We start from the raw sequence: 23207 nt of genomic DNA on the forward strand, positions 1-23207 counted from the left end.
AATAGAAGTGTCTGAAATAGCTCAAATTTTGGAGCAAGAATGCACCAGAATTCTTTTAAGAAGTTTGATCCAGGTATTTGAAGGGCCACTTTTGTTCTACTTGCAAAAATCAGCTAATCTGTGTTATGTACATGTAGACCAACCTCTCTTCTGCCACACCATATCATCACCACTGGCTCAAAGTATCTTCTACTCCAGCCCCCATCCCAGGTATGAAATTCCAGCCCTACCTGGCACAAGCCCATATGTGTTGCAGCCTCAAGTCTAGGCTTCCACTATCCTTACAGTATCTCCCCACCTCTCAATCCCAAAGTACAGTCTGAAATTCTTGTCCTGGTTACATGCCTCATATCTTTGGGTTGATTGTTTTTCCTTGTTTCAAAAAAATAAAAATTAGGAAACATCTCTTGAATGGTCTAGGCTTCCTCAGTGTCATGGTCACTTTCCTGTATTCTCAGCTAAAAAGTCTCCGGGAGAAACTTCTGGTTTGTGTTCTTTCTTCCCCATCACAGCAACTTTGTTGCTTCTAGGTGACTTGTTCACCCCTTGTTAAGGGGATTGGTCTTTGTTTCCTTCTTAGTTACAAAACTGGTAAATCTGCAACTTTAAAGTTTTTTTTATTTACTTTTTCTCTTAGTATCAGAGGTGCATATAGGATTTAAGACAGCATGCTCTTCCCTGTTAATTACCTAGCTTCACAGTAGAAAGTATTAACATTAGTCTCAGAGTTCATTGGCCTTGAGCTACCCCTATTCTTGATAATAGTTTGGGGAATTCTATTGTATTTTTTACCTAGAGAAACGGGGACAGAATAGAACACTAGTTTGTGCCTTAGTTTTAGTCTCAGGTATAACTGTCATTCTTGGTACCAAGTTTTGTTTGTTCTACTTGTTTTCCTCCTTGGGATAGGCATTTCGAGAGGGATCCCGGAAGTCCTTGCGGATGAAGGTAAGGGGTAATCTTCGCTGATGCTGTGTTTTACTTCACTGTGATCTTGCATTTTGGTCAGCTTCTTTCCTGACACTGATGGTCTGGGAATCTTGGAGTCTGCTTTTCATTAGTTTGTAGTTGTTGCCATTCAGTTTTCATAGAGCTTTTCTCCAAAGTAGATTTTCTTGGCCATTTTCTGAAATATTTTCCCTTTCTGTAATCAGCCTTCATTGATTGGTTTTTCATGCATTGCTTTTGTAGGGGGTAAGTGACATTTTTCCAAACAACATGAGGCTGGTATATTCTGTCACTGTGATTGAACTCAACCTTAGGAGTGAAGTTTTCTGGTAATGATATAGGATCTCTTGTGCATCTACCCTAGCACTGTGTGGGCTTTAATTTCAGGAAGCTTGTATTACTGATAAGAATTACTGTTTTCTCTTAGCATATCTGTTTGGTGGAAAAGACTTAGATAATACTAGCGTGTTTCTTAAGATATCAAATAAAAGAGTTTATGAGGTATGACTTTGTAAAGAACTTGGAGAATAGAACAATTATGTGGAATGGTTTAAAAGAACTGTTAGGTGCTGGTTGATTAAAAACAATTTGCCAAAAGGAGATTTGATTATGCTGTCTGGTATCCTCCTTTACCTACGTATATATATATATATAGGAGGAAAACATACCTCCCAAATTATTACTGAGGGCTTCAAAGCATTTAATTAGAATTAAATTTGAGATTATAAGTATTCATATTCTTAAATGATACAAAAACAAGCTCTTTGCTATTGAGAGTTATAGGGCATAAACATTAAAATCTTTTGTAAGGCCAGGCTCAGTGGCTCACGCCTGTAATCCTAGCACTTTGGAAGACCAAGGCAAGTTGATCACCTGAGGTCGGGAATTCAAGACCAGCTTAGCCAACATGGTAAAACCCCGTATCTACTAAAAATACCAAAATTAGCCAGGCATGATGGAGGCACCTGTAGTCCCAACTACTTGGGAGGCTGAGGCAGGAGAATCACTTGAACCCAGGAGGCAGCGGTTGTAGTGAGCCAAGATCACACCACTCCAGCCTGGGCAACAGAGCAAGACTCTATCTCAAAAAAAAAAATTCAGTAAGGATAAGCTTTTTTAGGATTGCTTTATGTGCAGCACCAATGTGACTGGTGTTAGCAAAGATTACAGGTAGCACTTTACCTAAAGTTCAAAGACCTCACTTAATATCTGTAAACAGACTTGCACATACCTGTGAAAGTGTTGGGAGAGCATCAGAGGCCTGGGATGTGTCTTGGAAGACAAATTAATCATTTCTTTGCTGGATCTGTCTCCTGCAAGTGGCCAAGTTTGCTTTAGCTGCCCCTTTATTTTTGTCTCATTTACTTAGAGAGGGGCCTTTTAAATAGACTTTGGAGGCAGATAATTGCCCTAATCCCGGCTACTAAATGCTTTTCTCTCATCAAGCAACTATCATAACTCATCTCCAGAAGCTCGAAACCTTTTGAAAGCTATAGACTGGCTGTACCAGAAAACTGCACATAAACCCCATATTTTGCTTTCAGTTTTGGGAGGTTGACAGCCTCATAGGTGTGTTAAAATTTAGACAGAAAAAAAAACAATTACTAGTCATTTTGAGTCTTTTAATTCTAAGTTGAGTTATAAATTTTATGCTCAGAATTACTAGTTTAAAACTCCTACAGTGATCCAGGTGGGAGCCGTAAGAATTAGAAAAAAAAATATCATTTGGATTTTTAATCCCAGTGTCAAGAGTAGCTTCCCTACTGAAGACTTAATTGTAAATCAGGGTTTCTCAGTCTTGACACTGCTGACTGTTTGGACCAAATCTGTGTTGTGGAAGGGACTGTTCTGTGCTTTCAAGATGTGAACAGAATCCCTGGTGTCTACCCACTAGATGCCGGTAACACTCATACACTCAGTTGAGATTATCAAAAATGTCTTCAGATATTACCAAATGTCACCTGGGTGCAAAATTTCCCTCAATTGAGAACCACTACTCTAAACCCAACCGAGGTAGAGTCTCTAATGCCTTGAAGAATGGGACAGCAGAATAAACACACAGTGCGATTAGTAAACAATGGCTAATACTGTGACAGAGACTTCCAGAATACAGTACACTTACCAAGTCATAAGTTTAATGATTGCTACTTAAAGCTGGGAATATTGTTTGAACACTGCCAATCCCACTAGTCTGTAAGCTCAGTTAAGCCTAAGATTTTGCACTATTCTTTTGCATAACTGCTACCGATGTCAAGCAGGTGATAATCTGATTGTCAGTATGTTGGCCTTAGGTGTTTCTTTAGATCCCTTTGTTTATTGTTCAGTCTTTTGGACTCTAGTAAGAAATGTGGAAACAATAGTGTTGATTTTTTTTCTTCCATACTCCTGTTCCTTGCAGAAAGGATAGTAGACAATAATCAGTCAGCAACAGTGATGCAAAAGTGGCAAAAGAAAGTGTTATGATAAGCATCCGTGTTTTCTGTGCCATTCATGGAAAGTATATTTAATTTTGTTGTGCCTGTTTGCAAGTTTAATGTGGACATGGATTTTCAAGTAGCTTTGGTACTACAGTGTCTTTTCCTTCTAATCATCACTAGCATGACATCATTACTGTCAGTGTTTGTTTTGTTTTCTGATGGCACTTAAGTCTTGAACACCATGGAGGAGAGCATGTATTGGGCTTAAGCTTTGTCTTTGTAGCTCAGGCACTGTCTGCCTAGGAAGCTGTTCCTGAGTTGTTGTAATCTTTTCTCAATACTGTCACCATGGAGGGCAATGGTTTTCCTAAAGGAGTATAGCAAAGTACCTCTTACACATTTTCTGTATTCTCCCTACCTACTCCTCTCCCCTCACTTCACCTCTTCAGATTATTTAGAATGTGATAATTTAAAATGTTGAAAATAGGGTGTTAGAAGGATATACTCAAATAATAACTTTTTATATGGGTAGTAAGATTATGATTGGATTGATGAGATTGATTGACTGATTAAGGTCATATGTAGGTTTAGAATGAACATGAATTATGAAAATAATAAGTGACACAAAAACATTCATTCTCCTGGAGAATAGTCAAAAAACCAATTTGGGCTAACACCAACTACAGAGTGAGTATGAAAAATTTAAGCAGTGGTAAATGTGAGGTCTCTGTTGTTCATTTTTATGAAGATTTTCTTATGAACTTGATGTCAGTCTTTTGATAAGAAAATTGATTTTATGACTTTAAAATGGTCATAAAATCACAGTGATGGGGTGAAACTATGATCCCAATTAATTTCTTACTTTATAAATGGAGAAACTGAGCTTCCCCATTTAAAGAAGTTGTTCAAGGTCTCACCTCTCATTGGTAACAAAAGCATGATAGAAACCAGATCCTCTGACTCCCAGTCCATTACTCTTTTATGCCACATCAGTTGCCAAGTGATAAATTTTCTCTGGAACTCCAACTTGTCCCACCCCCATTCCCAACCCCCTATTTATGCATGGACTTTACTAACCTCCCTGAATTTGTTTTCTACAGAATTCTCCCTCTGAAGCACAGAATTTAGATGAGAATACAACTGAGGGCTGGGAAAATCGGATAAGACTATGGACTGACCAGTATGAAGAAGCTTTCACTAATCAGTACAGTGCAGATGTACAGAACGCCCTTGAACAACACCTACATTCTAGCAAGGAATTTGTGGGCAAACCTACTATTTTAGACACTATTAATAAGACTGAATTGGCCTGTAATAACACAGTTATTGGTTCCCAAATGCAGGTAAGCACGAAAGGGTTGAAGACTCTCTAAGTATCTGAAATTTTAAGAACCCAGAAAGAGGGTAATGGATTGGAATTACTGTTCCTTCCAAATGTACAAGGCCATAGAATAACAGATTAGACAGGTGTTGATCATATGTAACCAAAAGTAGGTTATATTAACTAGAAACTATCTGGATACATATTTTTAAACTACCTTTATTAATAAAAAATAGATGAATTGAGGCTGTGTGCAGTGGCTCACTCCTAGAATACAACACTTTGGCAAGAAGCCAAGGTGGGAGGATTGCTTGAGGCCAGCAGTTCAAAACCAGCCTGTACAACATAGTGAGACCCTCTCTTTACAAAAAAATTAAAAGTTAGCCGTTGTGATGGTACACACCTGTAAGTCTCAGCTACTGGGGAGGCTGAGGTGGAAGGATCACTTGAATGAATTTGAGGTTATAGTAAGTTATGATTGCACCACTGCACTCCAGCCTGGGTGACAGTGAGACCCTGTCTCTTTTAAAAAAAAAAACGATGACTTAGTATGGGAAATTTTATATAACCTAGGTAGGAATTATCTAAGATTTATAGAAAGTTAAGCATGTTCTTTCTCAACTTTATTTTAGAGATAGAGTCACTGAAATTTTAATCATGATTTTTTGTGTGTTTTGTTTTGTTTTTGTTTGTTTGTGTTTTTGTTTTTGTTTTTTATCTTGCCTTTTCTGGGGAGGCAGTTTCACTAGATGTAGTATGTCTCTTAGAAAAATTGAGCTTTTGTCACATTTTAAAATTTCTCATCATTGATCTAAATTTAACATATACAGATAAAACCTGAAAATGTTAGCATGTTTTCCTTAATTATGAAATAATTTGAGTGTCTTATGAATACTAAGGTGTTCTTGCTCTTGTGTAATGTTACTGCTCTGGTTTTATTCAGTTACAGCTGGGAAGAGTCACTCGTGTTCAAAAGCATCGGAAGATCCTGAGGGCTGCAAGAGATTTGGCTTTGGACACTCTTATAATAGAGTATCGTGGGAAAGTCATGTTACGACAGCAATTTGAGGTCAATGGGCATTTCTTCAAAAAGTAAGAACATCATTCATTGAGGAGTGAGGGCTAAGGTGGACCTGGTTGACCAGTGTTGTAAAAATCATTCTGTTTGATAGGATGCTCTTGGGAAAAAAAAAATCACAGCTCAGATAAGCTCACGCCTGTCTGCTATTTGTAGAGAAGTACAAGTAAATCTGCAAATTGTTTAATGTATAAAGTGGTGACAACTCCTTTCCAAGCCAAGCATTCCTTGCTTTGTGCTTGTTCTTTAATCAAAAGCAGACAAGCATGTGATGTTTTCCAAGTTTAGGCATTGTAAAAGACTGCTGCTGCTTCTCTCAGCATATGCTTCATATTTGGAGTCATGGGGTGGCCTTCTTATTTGTGTTGAGAATTACAGGAATTTTAATTATATCCCTAGACCATACCCCTTTGTGCTCTTCTACTCAAAATTCAATGGTGTAGAGATGTGTGTGGATGCCCGTACTTTCGGTAATGATGCTCGGTTCATCAGAAGATCATGTACACCAAATGCAGAGGTAAGATATCTGTAGCAACTTCCCTTTGACTGGAACCATCAAATGACAAGCTTACTGAAGAAACAGTGTGAAAACTTCACTCAGATAAAGGTCTGTAGATACTAGTCGTGATACTTCGTTGTGAGAGGTGAAAAACAAAAGTAATGGTGCTTTTATACTGAGAAAATGGGAGCAAGGAAAGAATTTTCTTTAGAGAAGGCAGAAATAGAAAAGAGCAAGTTAGCATTTGCTAAGGAGAAAGCTAGACTGGATAAGAAAATCAAGTGTAGTTGTATTAAAGAAATTGCCATACGGTGTAAGTAGATGTCATCAGGCCTAACTAAGTTATTTGGTTGCAGCTTCTTTAGATTTTAGTAAGTAGTGTGTTCTATGAGAGGATCTAGGCATTTCTAGAATTCATTACTCAGAGCAGCCACATCAAATAAAGCAAGAAAATCCACAGAGCTTTACTTACTGGCTAAGGAATTTTAATTCTCTGGTGGAGCTGGAAACAGCCATAAGATGTGAAAGCAGCTGGGCGCGGTGGCTCATGCCTGTAATCCCAGCACTTTGGAAGGCTGAGGCGGGCAGATGACAAGGTCAGGAGTTCGAGACCAGCCTGGCTAACATGGTGAAACCCCATCTTTACTAAAAAAAAATACATCAGCCGGGCATGGTGGCATGTGCCTATATTCCCAGCTACTCAAGACGCTGACACAGGAGAATTGCTTGAACCCGGGAGGCAGAGGTTGCAGTGAGCTGAGATCGCGCTTCTCCACTCCAGCCTGAGCGACAGAGCAAGACTTCATCTCCAAAAAAAAAAAAAAGATGTAAAAGTAGAGATTTTTACCCTGATTTCTAACATCTCAAGGTTTCTCCATGTATTTCAAGAAGTATCATAAATTTTCAAGCCAGTACAGTATAATAGTTTCAGATAAAAAGATTAAGTTAAATAGAGATTACTATAACTCTAAAATGGAGAGAAAGTATGGTTTTTTTTCTCTTACGGAAAGTGCATGGTCTTTGTGAAAAATCCAACCAGATGCCTTTTCACACAGGTGCGACACATGATTGCAGATGGGATGATTCACCTGTGCATCTATGCTGTGTCTGCCATCACCAAGGATGCTGAGGTCACCATAGCATTTGATTATGAGTATAGTAACTGGTAAGATCTCGAAAACCTTTCCTAACATGAATGTCCTTGTCTTATATATTAAACTATTCACTCTAAAGTCTGCTTTGTTTCTTGACTTTTCCTTTGTTTACTTAATCTTTCCATGACTAATGAATTTTCTGCCTAGAAATTGTAAAGGAAAAGACAAGATTTTTTTTAGAGATATGGATACCTTATATGATACTGCTCAGAAGTTTCCTGACAAAAGTGTTTTCACTTATGCCTTCTTAGCAAGAATAGCAAAATGGATATATATGTATGAGACACTCCTGGAAATTAGAATAGCATCCTGTTGTTATGTGCTGAGTACTTATGTCAGGGACCATATAAAATGGGAATTTAGGCCAGGCACAGCGGCTCATGCCTGTAATCCCAGCACTTTGGAAGGCTGAGGTAGGCGGATCACGAGGTCAGGAAACCGAGACCATGCTGCCCAACAATGAAACCTTGTCTCGGCCAGGCGCGGTGGCTCAAGCCTGTAATCCCAGCACTTTGGGAGGCCGAGACGGGCGGATCACAAGGTCAGGAGATCGAGACCATCCTGGCTAACACGGTGAAACCCCGTCTCTACTAAAATACAAAAAACTAGCCGGGCGAGATGGCGGGCGCCTGTAGTCCCAGCTACTCGGGAGGCTGAGGCAGGAGAATGGCGTGAACCCGGGAGACGGAGCTTGCAGTGAGCTGAGATCCGGCCACTGCACTCCAGCCTGGGCGACAGAGCGAGACTCCGTCTCAAAAAAAAGAGAAACCTTGTCTCTACTAAAAATACAAAAATTAGCCAGGCGTGGTGGCACACGCCTGTAGTCCCAGCCACTCGAGAGGCTGAGGCAGAAGAATCACTTGAACTTGGGAGACAGAGGCTGTAGTAAGCCAAGATCACGCCACTGCACTCCAACCTGGCAACAGAGGGAGACTCCATCTTAAAAAAAAATAGAATTTAATGTTATTATTTTTTAAAAAAATTAAAAATAGAATTTGTCAGTTATACCCTTATAAAGCTAGGAGTGGGATTTAAAGATCCACCCTGTCCACAGAAACCATGTTATCTAGCTGTATATGACAGTGCAGAAAACCATAAATGGCAATTCATAGATGAATATGTGGTGGGTTTTATAAAGTATATGCTTTTTGTTCCTTGGTCATTTGGGGCAAAATAGAGGTTATGTGGTAACGTGATGTTTGGCCCAGGTATAAGAAAAAAGATGTTCTGTTTAATTCATCAAGGAAAATGAAAAGAAAAGGTTTTATTTATTTATTTATTTATTTATTTTTTGAGATGAAGTCTCGCTCTTTCGCCCAGGCTGGAGTGCAGTGGCCGGATCTCAGCTCACTGCAAGCTCCGTCTCCCGGGTTCACGCCATTCTCCTGCTGCAGCCTCCCGAGTAGCTGGGACTACAGGCGCCTGCCACCATGCCCGGCTAATTTTTTTTGTATTTTTAGTAGAGACGGGGTTTCACCATGTTAGCCAGGACGGTCTCGATCTCCTGACCTCGTGATCCGCCCGTCTCGGCCTCCCAAAGTACTGGGATTACAGGCGTGAGCCACCACACCCGGCCCAGAAAAGGTTTTAAGAAGTAGGGAATTAGTAGGTAAAAGTGAGGACATGTAATGGTGGGCACAAGATGAGTATAGCCACATCAGCCTTTATCCTTGATTCATTGCCTACTACTAACTAGCTAATAAACCACTAGGGGGATTGGATTTAGGGAGGGTGTTCTTTTTTTTCCCACTGACCATGGAGTAGAATTGGGGTTACACAGAGAAAGACAGAATATTGAAAGTGTTACATCAGGCGCGGTGACTCATACCTGTAATCCCAGCACTTTGGGAGGCTAAGGCTCGAGGATCACTTGAGCCCAGGAGTTCAAGACAAGCCTCAACAAAAAGGCAAAACCTCATCTCTGCCGAAAATAAAAAAAATTAGCTGGGCGTGTAGTCCCAGCTACTCAGGAGGCTGAGTTAATAGGATCACTTGAGCCCAGGAAGCAGAGGTTACAGTGAACTGTGATGCACCACTGCACTCCAGCCTGGATGACAGAGTGAGACTCCATCTTCAATAAAAAGAAAAACAAAAGTATAGGACTCTCTAATTTCTCTGTTTAACTTATTCAGTGATCGTATCAGAGGAAATTACTGTGCTGATATTTTGAGAGGGTAAATGGATAATGTAACTGAATTTCAGGGGTACTGAGACAGGCATTTTGGTTGTTTCTTTGGAGCAGTAATTATAAAGTGGACTGTGCCTGTCACAAGGGAAACCGGAATTGTCCTATACAAAAAAGGAATCCTAATGCTACAGAACTGCCACTCCCACCACCTCCTCCAAGCCTACCCACCATTGGAGCAGAGACTAGACGTAGAAAAGCACGACGGAAAGAGCTAGAGATGGAGCAGCAGAATGAGGCTCCAGAGGAGAATAATGACCAGCAATCACAAGAAGTTCCAGAAAAAGTAACTGTATCCAGTGATCATGAGGTAATCGCCCCTGGTCAAATGATGATGCTATGTCATCAATCCTCCGAAGGAAGGGGAACCTGAGTTGCCGCATGGTTTAAGTAGGGGAGCTATAGTAACACTTAATGCCCTTTATATCAATGTGGGTGTATTGTGTTCATTCATTTCTTTCTGTTTTACAAAGTCAAAAACATCCTTTGCTGGTTTTGCACCAGAGAATAGAGCTTATCATTTATGTTTACCATGTGGCCTCACATGAGTTAACACTTGAAAGCATTAGAGATTGTTATAGAGAGTTTTAAGCTACCAGAATAAAACAGATTGATTTTTTCTCAGAGCTTGAGTACAGCTGAATATTGCCTCTATCTTAAAGGAAGTAGACAATCCAGAAGAAAAACCAGAAGAAGAGAAAGAAGAGGTTATAGATGACCAGGAGAACCTAGTTCATAGCAGGAGGGTGAGTACTGTGACATTCCTTTGCTCCTTCTTATTCCTGCTACCTCCATCATGTTCTTTTGTTCTCTTAACTTTGTATCATCTCATTGATTTGACCTGGAGGTTATAATTTCGGCTTTTTCATAATAAAGATTTTATTATAATTCTTTGATTTCTTTTTCTCTGTACATACAGTAGTTTTCTAGTGATTATTATCTAGTGAATTTAAGAGGTTTTTTTTTTATAACAGTCTGGTTTCCGAAAAACTGGCTGGTCAGAATCAAAATGTATTATAGTTGATTTGCTCTGAATTAGGAGTTTTCTAGGTTTGTGTGTGTTTTGAATTTTTTTTAAACCCTTTTAGTCATATGAACTAAAATTCTCTGCTTTTATGCTGAAACCAGTCCTGTGTGTTTATGACCCTAATTTGATGACTTTTTTTTTTTTTTTTTTTTTTTTATTTTTGTTTTTTTTTTTTTTTTTTTTTTTTTTTTTTTTTTTAAGACCGAGTCTTGCTTTTTCGCCAGGCTGGTGTACAGTGGCGCAATCTCAGCTCACCACAACCTCTGCCTCCCAGGTTCAAGCAATTCCCCTGCCTCAGCTTCCCAAGTAGCTGGGATTGCAGGCTTGTGCCACCATGCCTGGCTAATTTTTTGTATTGTAGTAGAGATGGGGTTTCACCATGTTGGCCAAGACGGTCTCAGTCTCCTGACCTTGTGATCTTTCCACCTTAGCCTCCCAAAGTACTGGGATTATAGGCATGAGCCACCGCACCCATCCTGTTTTCATATTAAAAAGTTTCAAAATAATTGACCCTTTTTGAAAAGTTTATGTTTGACTTTGCCTTTATTTACAACTATTCCCCACATTTAAAATGCAATATTTTATTTTTAGTTTTTTTCTTGTGTTTTCTAAGTTATATGTGTCATCTTACTGGTAGTTAAATGAATTTCTATAAATTTCCATTAAAAATACTTTTATAAAGGCTATCCCCTCGTACTTATTTGAAGCTTTCTTCTACACCAATACTATTTCTTTCTAGACCAGGGAAGATAGAAAGGTAGAAGCCATCATGCATGCTTTTGAAAACTTAGAGAAAAGAAAGAAGCGGCGAGATCAGCCTTTGGAACAGAGCAACTCTGATGTAGAGATTACTACAACCACTTCAGAGACTCCTGTTGGTGAAGAGACAAAAACTGAAGCCCCTGAATCTGAAGTTAGCAACTCTGCTTCAAATGTTACCACCCCAAGCACCCCACAGAGTGTTGGTGTGAATACCCGGAGGTCTTCCCAAGCAGGGGTAAGAGTTGAAAAGACTTCAGAGCTTAGACATCCTCACCTTTGCTAATGTCAATTACCTAATTTTTGGAATTTTTAAAATCAGTTTTTTCACCTTCGCTCCGTATCACAATAAATAAGGCCATTAACTGTGTAACTGGAACCATTTCACTGGCCTATTTTATAAATGCTTATTAGAAATAGAAATAACCCAAACGTTTGTCCCTAGCCTCTTTAGCTCATTTAAGTGTATACAATTTTGCATTTAAGAATTACTTTTTTTTTTTGAGATGGAGTCTCGCACTGTCACCCAGACTGGAGTGCAGTGGTGCAATCTCGGCTCACCACAAGCTCCGCCTCCTGAGTGGACACCATTCTCCTGCCTCAGCCTCCCAAGTAGCTGGGACTACAGGCGTTCACCACTATGCCCGGCTAATTTTTTTGTATTTTTAGTAGAGACAGAGTTTCACCGTGTTAGCCAGGATGGTCTCGATCTCCTGACCTCGTGATCCACCCGTCTCAGCCTCCCAAAGTGCTGGGATTACAGGCGTGAGCCACAGCACCTGGCCAAGAATTATATTTTAAATTAGTGTTTCTAATCCTTATAGTTTTCATCAGTAGACATTCTGAATGCTTAAAGTGAATAGGAAACTAGACTGTTTGCTGATAAAACATTTTTGGTAAACATCTGACCCTACTGTTGCTACAGGATATTGCTGCAGAAAAACCAGTCCCCAAGCCACCTCCAGCAAAGCCTTCTAGGCCCCGGCCGAAGAGTCGAATTTCTCGGTACAGGACCAGTTCAGCCCAAAGACTAAAGCGTCAGAAACAGGCCAATGCACAGCAGGCAGAATTGTCACAAGCTGCCTTAGAAGAGGGAGGAAGTAACAGTTTAGTAACTCCTACTGAAGCTGGAAGTATAGACAGTTCAGGAGAAAACAGGCCATTAACAGGGTCTGACCCAACTGTGGTGTCAATTACTGGATCCCATGTCAACCGTGCTGCATCTAAATACCCCAAAACCAAAAAGGTGAGTCACAAATACATCTTTTATAAGTCCCCAGTCTGGCAAGGGCTGTCTTAGTGAAATGAGAGGACCTACAATCCCCAGAAGAAACTAATCTCAATATTATTAGATTGAAAGTTCTAAAATGCTTTGACATAAAAGGCTGGAGCCATCCTGCTACCTGTTACCTTATTTTTAGTCAGCTTAAATCACTGATAGGTGAAATTATTCCTCTCTTAGTGGGCGTGGAGAGGGTGAAGGAAGATACCCTTGTGTTCTGGTTGCCCAATTCATACTGTAGCTGCTGCATCTCCCTCTGTCCTAGTTTCTAGATGACATTTGTCTTTATGAACTACATTGCTACCTCTTGATTTATAAATTAATGATCTCTTTTTTACATTAGTATCTAGTTACAGAATGGTTGAATGACAAAGCAGAGAAGCAAGAGTGCCCTGTTGAGTGCCCTTTACGTATCACGACGGATCCAACTGTACTGGCAACGACCCTAAACATGTTACCAGGTCTTATCCATTCCCCATTAATTTGCACCACCCCCAAACACTACATTCGCTTTGGCTCACCCTTTATCCCTGAGAGACGTCGAAGGCCCCTTCTGCCTGATGGCACATTCAGCTCCTGTAAGAAGGTATGTCTGTGTTTTTGTGTGTGTGTTGTGTTTGTGTGTGTGTGCTTTTTTTTTTAAGCCTAAGATTCCTATCATCATGACATAAATAACATGTTCTCTAATAGCCACTCTGCCCATGTGAGTTTATAATGAGTTAGTTGTTCAGCCATAAATACTGATTCTTCAAGAGTCTGTGAGACTATGGTGGAATGAATATACTGCATTTTTGGTGCTCAGATTTGTGACTGGTCACTGATGTCTCTTCTGAGAACCTTTGAGGTTCCTGAGGGAGAGCACACAGCAGTGGATGACTGGGTAGGGACGGATATATTTTGTGTGTGCTCTTGTAGTATGGGTTAACATGTCCTTTTATGATGATTGTGTGAGATTAGGCCCTGGGTCCTCTAGAACACTGTTGCATAAATGAAAAATAATTAAATTATGTTTTGAATCAGTTGAACCACTGTTATCCACTATCATCACTTGAAGGAAATTAGAGGAAAAATCCTATTGTAATTGGCATAATTCCTGTTCCTTGATCAAATGACAAGTCGGACTGTTTATTCCCAGAGAATACGGAATCTACCCTAAAAGACTGTCTCTCCCTCTCTGTTTCTGCCTCTTTCTCCTCTTTCTAGTTACTTACTGTTTTTGGATCTAGTGGCAGTAGCGTTTGGTGTTGTTTTGGAATGCTCTTTCTTAATTCCCAGAAGCCCTGCATATTTTCCAAAGGTGTCTCTTAGGAATAGATCACACCCTCAGATCTATGATGTTGTTTTCCGTGTTTCTAGAAGTATAGGACACCCTTTCATTTGGTCTTTCTTTGAGGTAGAGTCTGTTCCCTGGAACACCCTTTTCTCTTATCCTCAGATCTGGATTCAGGCTGCCTTCCTCAGTGTCTGCCATTGCCCTCCTCCACTGGCATCACGTACATGAGGATGCTGCATGTAGATTATTTGATGTGATGAAGTCTCCAACTCCAGGCAGGTCTTCCCTGACTCCTCCAAACTTAAAGCTTTTCTCTTTCCCCAAAGAACAGAAATTATTTCTCGGGGGGAGAGGGGCATGAAAGATGAGCCAAAGTGGTGTGGGATATGGAGGGGAGGAGGGCAATAGGAATCTGCAAAAAGGAAGGACACTACTGCTGAATGAGCAGCACATTGCAGAAAGTCTTTTCCTAATTGCACATCTTACCTAAGTATTGGAATCACTCACTGGTTTGTTCGGGGAAACCCTAGTAGAAGAATTCCTAAAGAGAAATTTGACCATTTCTAAGGATGTTAACTGTTGGAGCGTCTTACCAAGCTAGGTCATACAATATCCTATTTTGGTCCTTTTAGGAGTGTAGGTGATTATTTATTACAGATTAGTAATGAAATCTGAGCTGCAAATAATATGGACTAGGCTCTTGAATTGAAATTCCTTCTTGATAATTCTAATGCTGGGTTGCAGTCTTTCTGTTTCCATCTTTTCCAGCTAGCAGAGACTTACAAAAACCAAAAACATGTGTCTAGGACTGTAACTTCAAATCTGGTAGAAAATGCATTTCTTTAAGCTTTTTTAACTTGGTTCTGCTTTTATACTTCTATCTATAGCACATCCTTAAATTTCTACAGACAACAGATAGAAATTCCATTTAACACAAGTCTGTGTTATATTCTCCAAATGTATCTGACTATCCTTAATCTCATTTATACAGGCTCTACTCAAGCACTTTTATCTATGTGTCATGGTTAGTCTTTAGGAAAGAGTTTAGGCTGCGTACACAGGATTATCATAACAAGACTGTTTAAATAGGGTCTTTTAAAACTGTTTAAGTTTAAATCATTGCGTTATTGTGTGCTGTTCACATATAAAGAGTCTATTTTTTAAAATACAGCTTTTTATGAGGCAGAATACAATGAAACTGAATGTCTTAGCTAGAATTGAACTTGGCTTTATGGCAGTGAAGAAGAGTTCTTAGATTGGTTAAAGAGGACTTATCTAATGCAGAACCTAAGAACATTTTCATTATTCAACAAAATCTTTTTTTTTTTTTTTGAGACAGAGTCTCGCTCTGCCGCCCGGGCTGGAGTACAGTGGCTGGATCTCAGCTCACTGCAAGCTCCGCCTCCCGGGTTTATGCCATTCTCCTGTCTCAGCCTCCCAAGTAGCTGGGACTGTAGGCGCCTGCCACCTCGCCCGGCTAGTTTTTTTGTATTTTTTAGTAGAGACGGAGTTTCACCGGGTTAGCCAGGATGGTCTCGATCTCCTGACCTCGTGATCCGCCCGTCTGGGCCTCCCAAAGTGCTGGAATTACAGGCTTGAGGCACCACGCCCGGCCTATTCAACAAAAGCTTAATAAAATTCGGAAAATCCCTCAGAATATAAGTTAATCAGATAAGTGAGAAAAACCACCCTCCATGGGATTATTTAGAACAATGTATATTTCTAATAGGGTCATAGGCTCACTGTTTCATATCTCACTAAAGAGGTGAGGGCCTGGCCTCGTAAGTTAAAAACTTACCAGTGTAGGACAAATTAAAGTTGTATCTGTATAGTTGTACTCAGATTCTTATGCTATTTATTTTTATTTTTATTTTTATCATCATTATTTTGCTACTTCTGAAAAGAGGAGGAGTTCAAGTATTTGACAGACCATTTTATGATATCCCTGGAGTTTCTAAATTGAATCATAGTTTTTGAAAAGCATTTTATGGCATATCATTTTTTAGATCCTCAGTTGTTATTTTAAAAACATTTATAAGTGGCCAACAAGGCTTTCGGTAGTGTTTCAGCTTGTTCTCTCTAAACTCCTCTTCTAAACGCAATGTGTATAGAGCATTTGATCTCCAGACTTCTTAGAAAAACCAGTCTGACTGATAATGAAACACTGCTTTACATTGATATTAATATTTCATTTTATACACTGGAGCATTTTCTGTAAATCTCCAAACATTACATTGAAATTTAGTTGAACCAGGACTCGTTAAAAACCTGCTGAGTGTTCAGTACCGTACTGTAAGCTTTCTTCACATATATAGTCTCACTTACTATTCATGAAATTGGAATCATTTTCCTAAATTTATATATCCAGAAGCTTTGTCTCAGAAATGTTTGGTAACTTGCCCAAAGTGAGGCAGCTAGTAAGTGACAAGAGCCAAATTTCTTTTGGTAGGGGATAGTGAGGGTTCACAGGGTCTCACTGTTGCCCAGGCTGGAGTGCAGTAGCATCATCACAGACTCACTGCAGCCTTGACCGCCTGGGCTCAAGTGGTCCTCCTACCTCAGCCTCCCGTGTAGCTGGGACCACAGGCACACCAGCATGCCTGGCTAATATTCATGTTTTTTGGAGCGACAGGGTTTTGCTATGTTGCCTAGGCTGATCTCAAACTCTTGAGCTCAAGGAGTCTGCCCACCTTGGCCTCCCATTCTGCTGGGATTACAGATATGAGCCACTGAGCCCAGCCTCACAGCCAAGTGTCAAGCCAGGGCTTTTGGACTCCGAAACTTGTATTACTTCCTTGTTCTTTCCCCATAATAATGAGACCTTTAAAACATTTATCCATCTTTGAGCCTCCCAGAAAACTCTTTTGCAATATACTTTAATACAGAGTTTCAGAGAAGGGAGAAATGTTCTTTTGATTTTAACAACTTGCTGAGTAGCTGCATTTAAAATTAACTTATTATCCATGAGGTTAATTGTATCTTGTTAGATACAAACAAATGTCCATGTTCCTTTTTTATATGAGTCCTGAAATATTGTAAAGTTATACAACAGAACCTGGAGGAGTAGGTTTGGTCGTATTTGCTGTGTTTCACCTCCTAGCTAACCATGGTAACATCTTTCTTCTAGAATACTCCTGTTCTGGTTTTATATTCCCTTTTTATAGTCATCAGATCCAGAATGTAAATTCTTTTTGAGTACATCTACTAGATCCTGGAAATATTAAAAAATTAGTCATATAGGAAAGCTCAGTGACCCCAAATGAGTCTGTTTTCTGCTTTGAAAAGAAAACTTAAAGGTGGCTATAACAAAAGATTTTTCACTCCTGAGCCTAATTTTTCCATTTATAAAATGAGTGCTTTGGACAAGATGACTTCTAAGTTCTCTTCTAAGCTTTAAGGCTTATATGTGTGGTTCTATAGATGTAAAAATTCATCTTTACATCAATATTCTGTATCTAAGAGAGTTCGTTCTTGGGGGTTTTTTATTTTGTTTTTGTGTTTGCTTTTCAGAGACCTGGTTGTATCCTAAAATATTTATGTGATGAATTCAAATTACCATTGAGAGCTCTTTTTTATATACTTACTCACTCTTCCTTCCAAATGTTTACAATATTAGTTTCGCTTTCATTTGGCCAGCCACAATGACATTTGGTGTAAGATTTTTTTTTTTTTTTTAGTAAAATTTTTGTGGATTATTTCCTAGGTTTCTAAGAGGGAAAATCTATAAGAATTGGTCTCTTTGGTGAAGAGAATATTTACTTACCTGTAATACATGTTCTCTAAAGGTATAAATTATAATAATTCACCTTTGCTCTTCCTGTTGGGGGAGGGTCTTACTCAGAAATTGATGTTTATCAAAATTCGATCTGTCTTATGTCAGGGCAGGAGAGCCACAGAGTGGTGAGCAACCTACAACTGTATATCTTAAGAGAACACAATTACAGGTAAGAAATTTTCTGTCTTCCACAGGATGCATAATCTTACTATCCTAATCTTTGCAGGCTTACTATCTCGCCTAAATTTATTTCTCGTCAATTTATTGTTCTAATCTTTACTACCAAAAACTTGTGACTGATAGGTCTTCTTTTTGACTTTTTCCTTTTTTTTTTTTATTTCTACAGAAGTTCATTTTGTGATTTGCATTACTCATGCATAATTTAACCAAACTACTTGTTGGAGGGGGGATCCCATAGGTTATTTCATTTGAGATAAACCTTTTGGTACCTGTAGTGAAGAGCTGTTAATCCTCATCCAAAATCTTCCTATGAATCTTTTTTATTACCTCTTCACTTGTCTCCAGCACAGGACAGACAACTTTTAAGAGATCTTTATCTTCCTTCTAAGCACTTATTTTATGTGTTAGTTTTATTCTATACGATCAGAGTCTCTCCTAAATAAATGTTAAGATTTCTTCCCTAAGTCTTGCCGTTTTACACCATCCCAAACAGTGTGAAAAGATGTAATCATTTTTTATTGGTTTTTGTCTTTTGATGGGATCTCATTATATGTAATCCAGTTTTCCTCAATTCTGTCAGTTAAAAAGAATTGATAGGACAATGTTCCAATATGCTGAGACACAAGACAATAAAATGCTTGACTGTGTAAATGAATTAGTGTGTTGAATTGTATCACTCACCAGTTGATGTACATTTAAAACAGGTGTACTAAATGGTTTTAAATAATTACTGATAATTCTCTGGTTCTTTTCCAATTATAGCGCTGGATAAAACAAGCCTTAGAAGAAGGGATGACTCAAACATCATCTGTACCCCAAGAGACTAGAACTCAGCACCTATACCAAAGTAATGAGAATAGTAGCTCTTCTAGTATCTGCAAAGACAACGCAGGTATGTGTCTAAAACCTTTCTGAATATATGACCAATGATTGTTTCAGGTCTGCATAAAAAATTTCAGTATGAGTACTTCTGATACAAAAAGAAATGGCGTGTTTTCTAAATAGATACTTTACATCTGTCTTTACAGAGGAAGAGAGAGATCTCAAGTCAGGGATCAGTTTTCCCAGGACGACAAAGAAGGACTAGACAGTGTACAGATAACAGCAGAAATGGTTATAAAAAAGGTTAGATACATTTAAAGTAGTAAGTTTAGGAAATTTATATTCATATTTATAAGATGGGGAAAGGGCAAGAAAGTGGTGGAACACTAATATTCAGGAAATAATTAAAATTCTAAGTGATTAAGTTGGGTGGGACATGGTTGAGGGAGCAGGGGATGAATGAAATAAGTGAGAAATTATTGTCAATTGATTGTTTTCAAAAGGGCTTATATAATTAGCATACAATTTTTAAAAGAACAGCTGGGCACTGTGGCTCGCACCTGTAATCCCAGCACTTTGGGAGGCCAAGATGGGAGGCTCCCCTGAGGTCAGGAGTTTGAGACCAACCTGGCCAACATGGTGAAACCCTGTCTCTACCAAAAATACAAAAATTAGCTGGGTGTGGTGGCAGGTGCCTGTAATCCCTCCCTAAAGCTACTCGGGAGGCTGAGGCAGTGGAGAATTGCTTGAACCCAGGAGGTGGAGGTTACACAGTGAGCTGAGATCATGCCACTGCACTCCAGCCTGGGCGACCAGAACGAAACTCTGTCTCAAAAAAAAAAAAAATTTCAGACAGCTTTAAATCTAAAGTCCTTGTGCATTTTTAAACTAGATGTCAATGAAAAATCATCTAGTCCATTGGTTTTCACAGTGACTTGCAAAGGATCTAATTGAAAGCACTTGTGATATCTTAATGTATTTTGTGACAATCTTTTTACCACAGTTTCTCCTGCAAATATCAGCTTAATTGAAAAGTTCTTTGTGATTTTCATAACTTTGTCTCTAAATCAGTTTTTTAAATATTAGACAGTCAAAATACCAAAGTAAATTAGGTGCTAAAGCAACCTTTCAGGTTGCAACAAACAGAATATTTCAGATTTTCATAAAAAAAACCACCTCATTGTTCCTGTTTACCAACATGCTGAATAAATGTAATGAACTTGAATTTAATTAGATAATTTTTTAGCAGCAGATATTGCAACTAAAATCAGAACTTTTATTAAAGTTCTTATTTCATTTGGATTTTACTTCTTTTTAGATTTTATTTCAGAAAATGTGAATTGCCTTTTTGTTGTTGTTGTTGTTGTTGAGATGGAGAATCAAGCAATTCTCCCTGTCTCAGCCTCCCACCCAGCCTCCTCACCCAGCAAATTTTTGTATTTTGAGCAGAGACAGCGTTTCACCATGTTGGCCAGGCTAGTCTTGAACTCCTGACCTCGGGTGATCTGCCCACCTCGGCTTCCCAAAGTGCTGGGATTACAGGCATGAGCCACCATGCCCGGCTGTGAATTGCTGTTTTTTAAATTATGGATTTGGTTTATTCTTCTGTCTCTAGATTAGATTATACCTCATAAGTTACCACCTGTATATCAGGATAATAAAATTCTTTATTTAAAATATTTTCTTCTGGTATTCACCAAAGATTAGGGAGATTTAGTCAAATAAGGTACTATAAAGAAATCTTGGTACCAGATTTCCATTTATATTATTTCTTTTTTAACAGCTTTTAAGGTGTATTAAGAATATAACTTAGCTGAAATAGACTATCATGTTTGTGTATCTTTATGGTGTGCATGTTAATGCATGTGTATAGTTAAGGTCGGGAACAGGAGATTGTATAGCAGTTCACATCCTGACTAGCAAAGGATTATGGAAAAAGTGTCTTTGTTATTACATGTCCTGGATGGAAGGAAATGAGGATTCCTAGTCACCAGCCTTTTTTGTTGTTGTTGAGCTTCTGCCCTAGTCTAACAGTGAGAAACATTCACAGGGCACACCTTGCCCTTAAAGAGCAACATAGGAAAATATTTGATTTTGAAAATCAAGCAGCTGTCAAATGCGCAAGTTATATTGCTACAAAATTAGCATAAATTCTGAGGAATTATTTTTATTTGTTGGCTCTTTTGTTTTTTTTTTTTCAAGAATACCAAAGCGATGTTAAGAAAAGAGAAAGGATTTCTATAATAGAGAGACTCAAACAGACCTTTATTTGAAAACCAGCTGTCCCCTTTACTAACTATATCATGTTACTAAAAGTCTCTGAGGCCAGGTGTGGTGGCTCACATCTGTAATCCTAGCTCTTTGGGAGGCCAAGGCAGGCAGATCATCTGAGGTCAGGAGTTCGAGACCAGCCTGGCCAACACGGGAAAACTCTGTTTCTACTAAAAATACAAAAATTAGCTGGGCCTGGTCACGCACCTGTAATCCTAGTTATTCGGGAGGCTGAGGCAGGAGAATTGCTTGAACCCAGGAGGCGGAGGTTGCAGTGAGACGAGATTGCGCCACTGCACTCCAGCATGGGCAACAGAGGGAGATTCTGTCTTTAGAAAAAAAAAAAAAAGTCTCTGAGCCTCATCTGTAAAATGGGAATAGCAATACCTGCTTTATAGGACTAACATTAGAATGAATAATGTATATAAAGTTCTCAGTTTAGTATTAGGCCCGTAAGAGTAATTATTATACGGTCATTATTCTAAACAGAATACTCTCTCATAGAGTATTTGTGTATTAATAAATACATTAAAGATTCTGGCCGGGCGTGGAGGCTCACGCCTGTAATCCCAGCACTTTGGGAGGCTGAGGCAGGCAGATCACGAGGTCAAAAGATTGAGACCATCCTGGCCAACATGGTGAAACCTCATATCTACTAAAAACACAAAAAAATTAGCTGGGCGTGGTGGTGTGCGCCTGTAGTCCCAGCTACTCAGGAGGCTGAGGCAGGAGTATCGCTTGAACCTGGGAGGCAGAAGTTGCAGTGAGCAAAGATCATGCCATTGCACTCCAGCCTGGCAGTAGAGTGAGACTCCATCTCAAAAATAAATAAATAAATACATTAAAGATTCTAAGTTCCTAAAAGCTGAAACTTTATAGAAATAAAAGTTATTATCAAAGTAGGGCAGGGGCATGATGTTCATTATTAGTAAATGATGTGGGTGTATTCCTAGAAGAGCCTAAATAATCATCTGAAAAACTTAGAATTAATAGTAAGAGTTTAGGCCAGGCATGGTGGCTCACACCTGTAATCCCAGCACTTTGGGAGGCCGAGACGGGTGGATCACGAGGTCAGGAGATCAAGACCATCCTGGCTAACACAGTGAAACACCATCTCTACTAAAAATACAAAAAATCAGCTCTGCATGGTGGCGGGTACCTGTAGTCACAGCTACTCGAGAGGCTGAGGCAGGAGAATAGTGTGAACCCAGGAGGTGGAGGTTGCAGTGAGCCGAGATCATGCCACTGCACTTCAGCCTGGGTGACAGAGCAAGACTCTGTCTCAAAAAAGAAAAAAAAATTTTTTTGATAATAATAAGTTTATTAATATTACTAGATAGAGTAAATATATAAAAAGTATAAATATATTTTTTTAAATCATTTATATACTAAGAAAGTAGATGAATACCAATTTTTTTGTTACCCGATTTAACAAAACTAAGAAACTGCCTAGGAATAACCTTAGTTGGATATATGGAGTAAACTGTTACTGAGAAATATTTTTAAAGTCTGAGGAAATGGAAATTTCTTTTTTACTTTTTCTTTTTTTTTCATGAAACATATGTGAACCTTTGATAAATTTCATGTTCATTATGGAAAGATATATATGTGTATATATATATATTTCTTTCTCTCTCTCTTTTATATAGTTCCCATGAAACTGCCTTGTTTTCGGAGTTTGATTAAATGATTCTGAAGTCTACCTTTTAAAAAATAAGAAAAAATTGAAAAAATAATAACGAAGTACTTTCTCTTGAGGTGTAAGACTAGCTTCTAGTATGAAGCTAATAGTTAAATTTAGTATAATATTGATGCAAGAATGGATGTATATATGGAACAAAATAGTCATAACAGGCCTAAATACAAATGTAAAAGTTGGTAAATTGTCGTGGAATTTTTACTTAGGAGATTGAAAAAGAATTAGATTCTAGCTGGACTGTCAGTGGCACATGCCTGTAACTCTCAACTACTTTGGAGACTGAGGTAGGAGGATCACTCAAGCCCAGGAGTCAAGTTAGGCCTGGGCCACACAGCAGGACCCTGTCTTTAAAAGAACAAAGTCCTTTGCCAAAGAAAGTTCTAGGCATATTCAAATATATATATGTTTTTTAATTCAAACTTGGACCTGGCATGGTGACTCTCACCTGCAATTTCCAACTCTTTGGGATGCCTAGACAGAAGGATCACTTGAAGCCAGGAATTTGAGACCAGCCTGG

At 38.9% G+C, this 23207-nt stretch overlaps 1 protein-coding gene across 1 annotated transcript in view; it reads left to right on the plus strand.

Annotated features, from left to right (window-relative positions):
• The window catches only part of SETD5 (SET domain containing 5), an 84290-nt gene that overhangs the window by 41573 nt on the left and 19510 nt on the right, over positions 1-23207 (plus strand). The window contains exons 8-18 of the mRNA XM_011952223.1: positions 910-948; positions 4466-4708; positions 5630-5778; positions 6164-6281; positions 7319-7428; positions 9660-9912; positions 10265-10348; positions 11369-11626; positions 12314-12634; positions 13014-13256; positions 18661-18790. Coding sequence (XP_011807613.1) covers positions 910-948; positions 4466-4708; positions 5630-5778; positions 6164-6281; positions 7319-7428; positions 9660-9912; positions 10265-10348; positions 11369-11626; positions 12314-12634; positions 13014-13256; positions 18661-18790 — 1948 coding nt within the window. The remainder of the gene's footprint in view (positions 1-909; positions 949-4465; positions 4709-5629; positions 5779-6163; positions 6282-7318; positions 7429-9659; positions 9913-10264; positions 10349-11368; positions 11627-12313; positions 12635-13013; positions 13257-18660; positions 18791-23207) is intronic.

This window comes from Colobus angolensis, unplaced genomic scaffold (genome assembly GCF_000951035.1).
Source record: "Colobus angolensis palliatus isolate OR3802 unplaced genomic scaffold, Cang.pa_1.0 Scaffold34, whole genome shotgun sequence".
Classification (NCBI taxonomy): Eukaryota; Metazoa; Chordata; class Mammalia; order Primates; family Cercopithecidae; genus Colobus; species Colobus angolensis.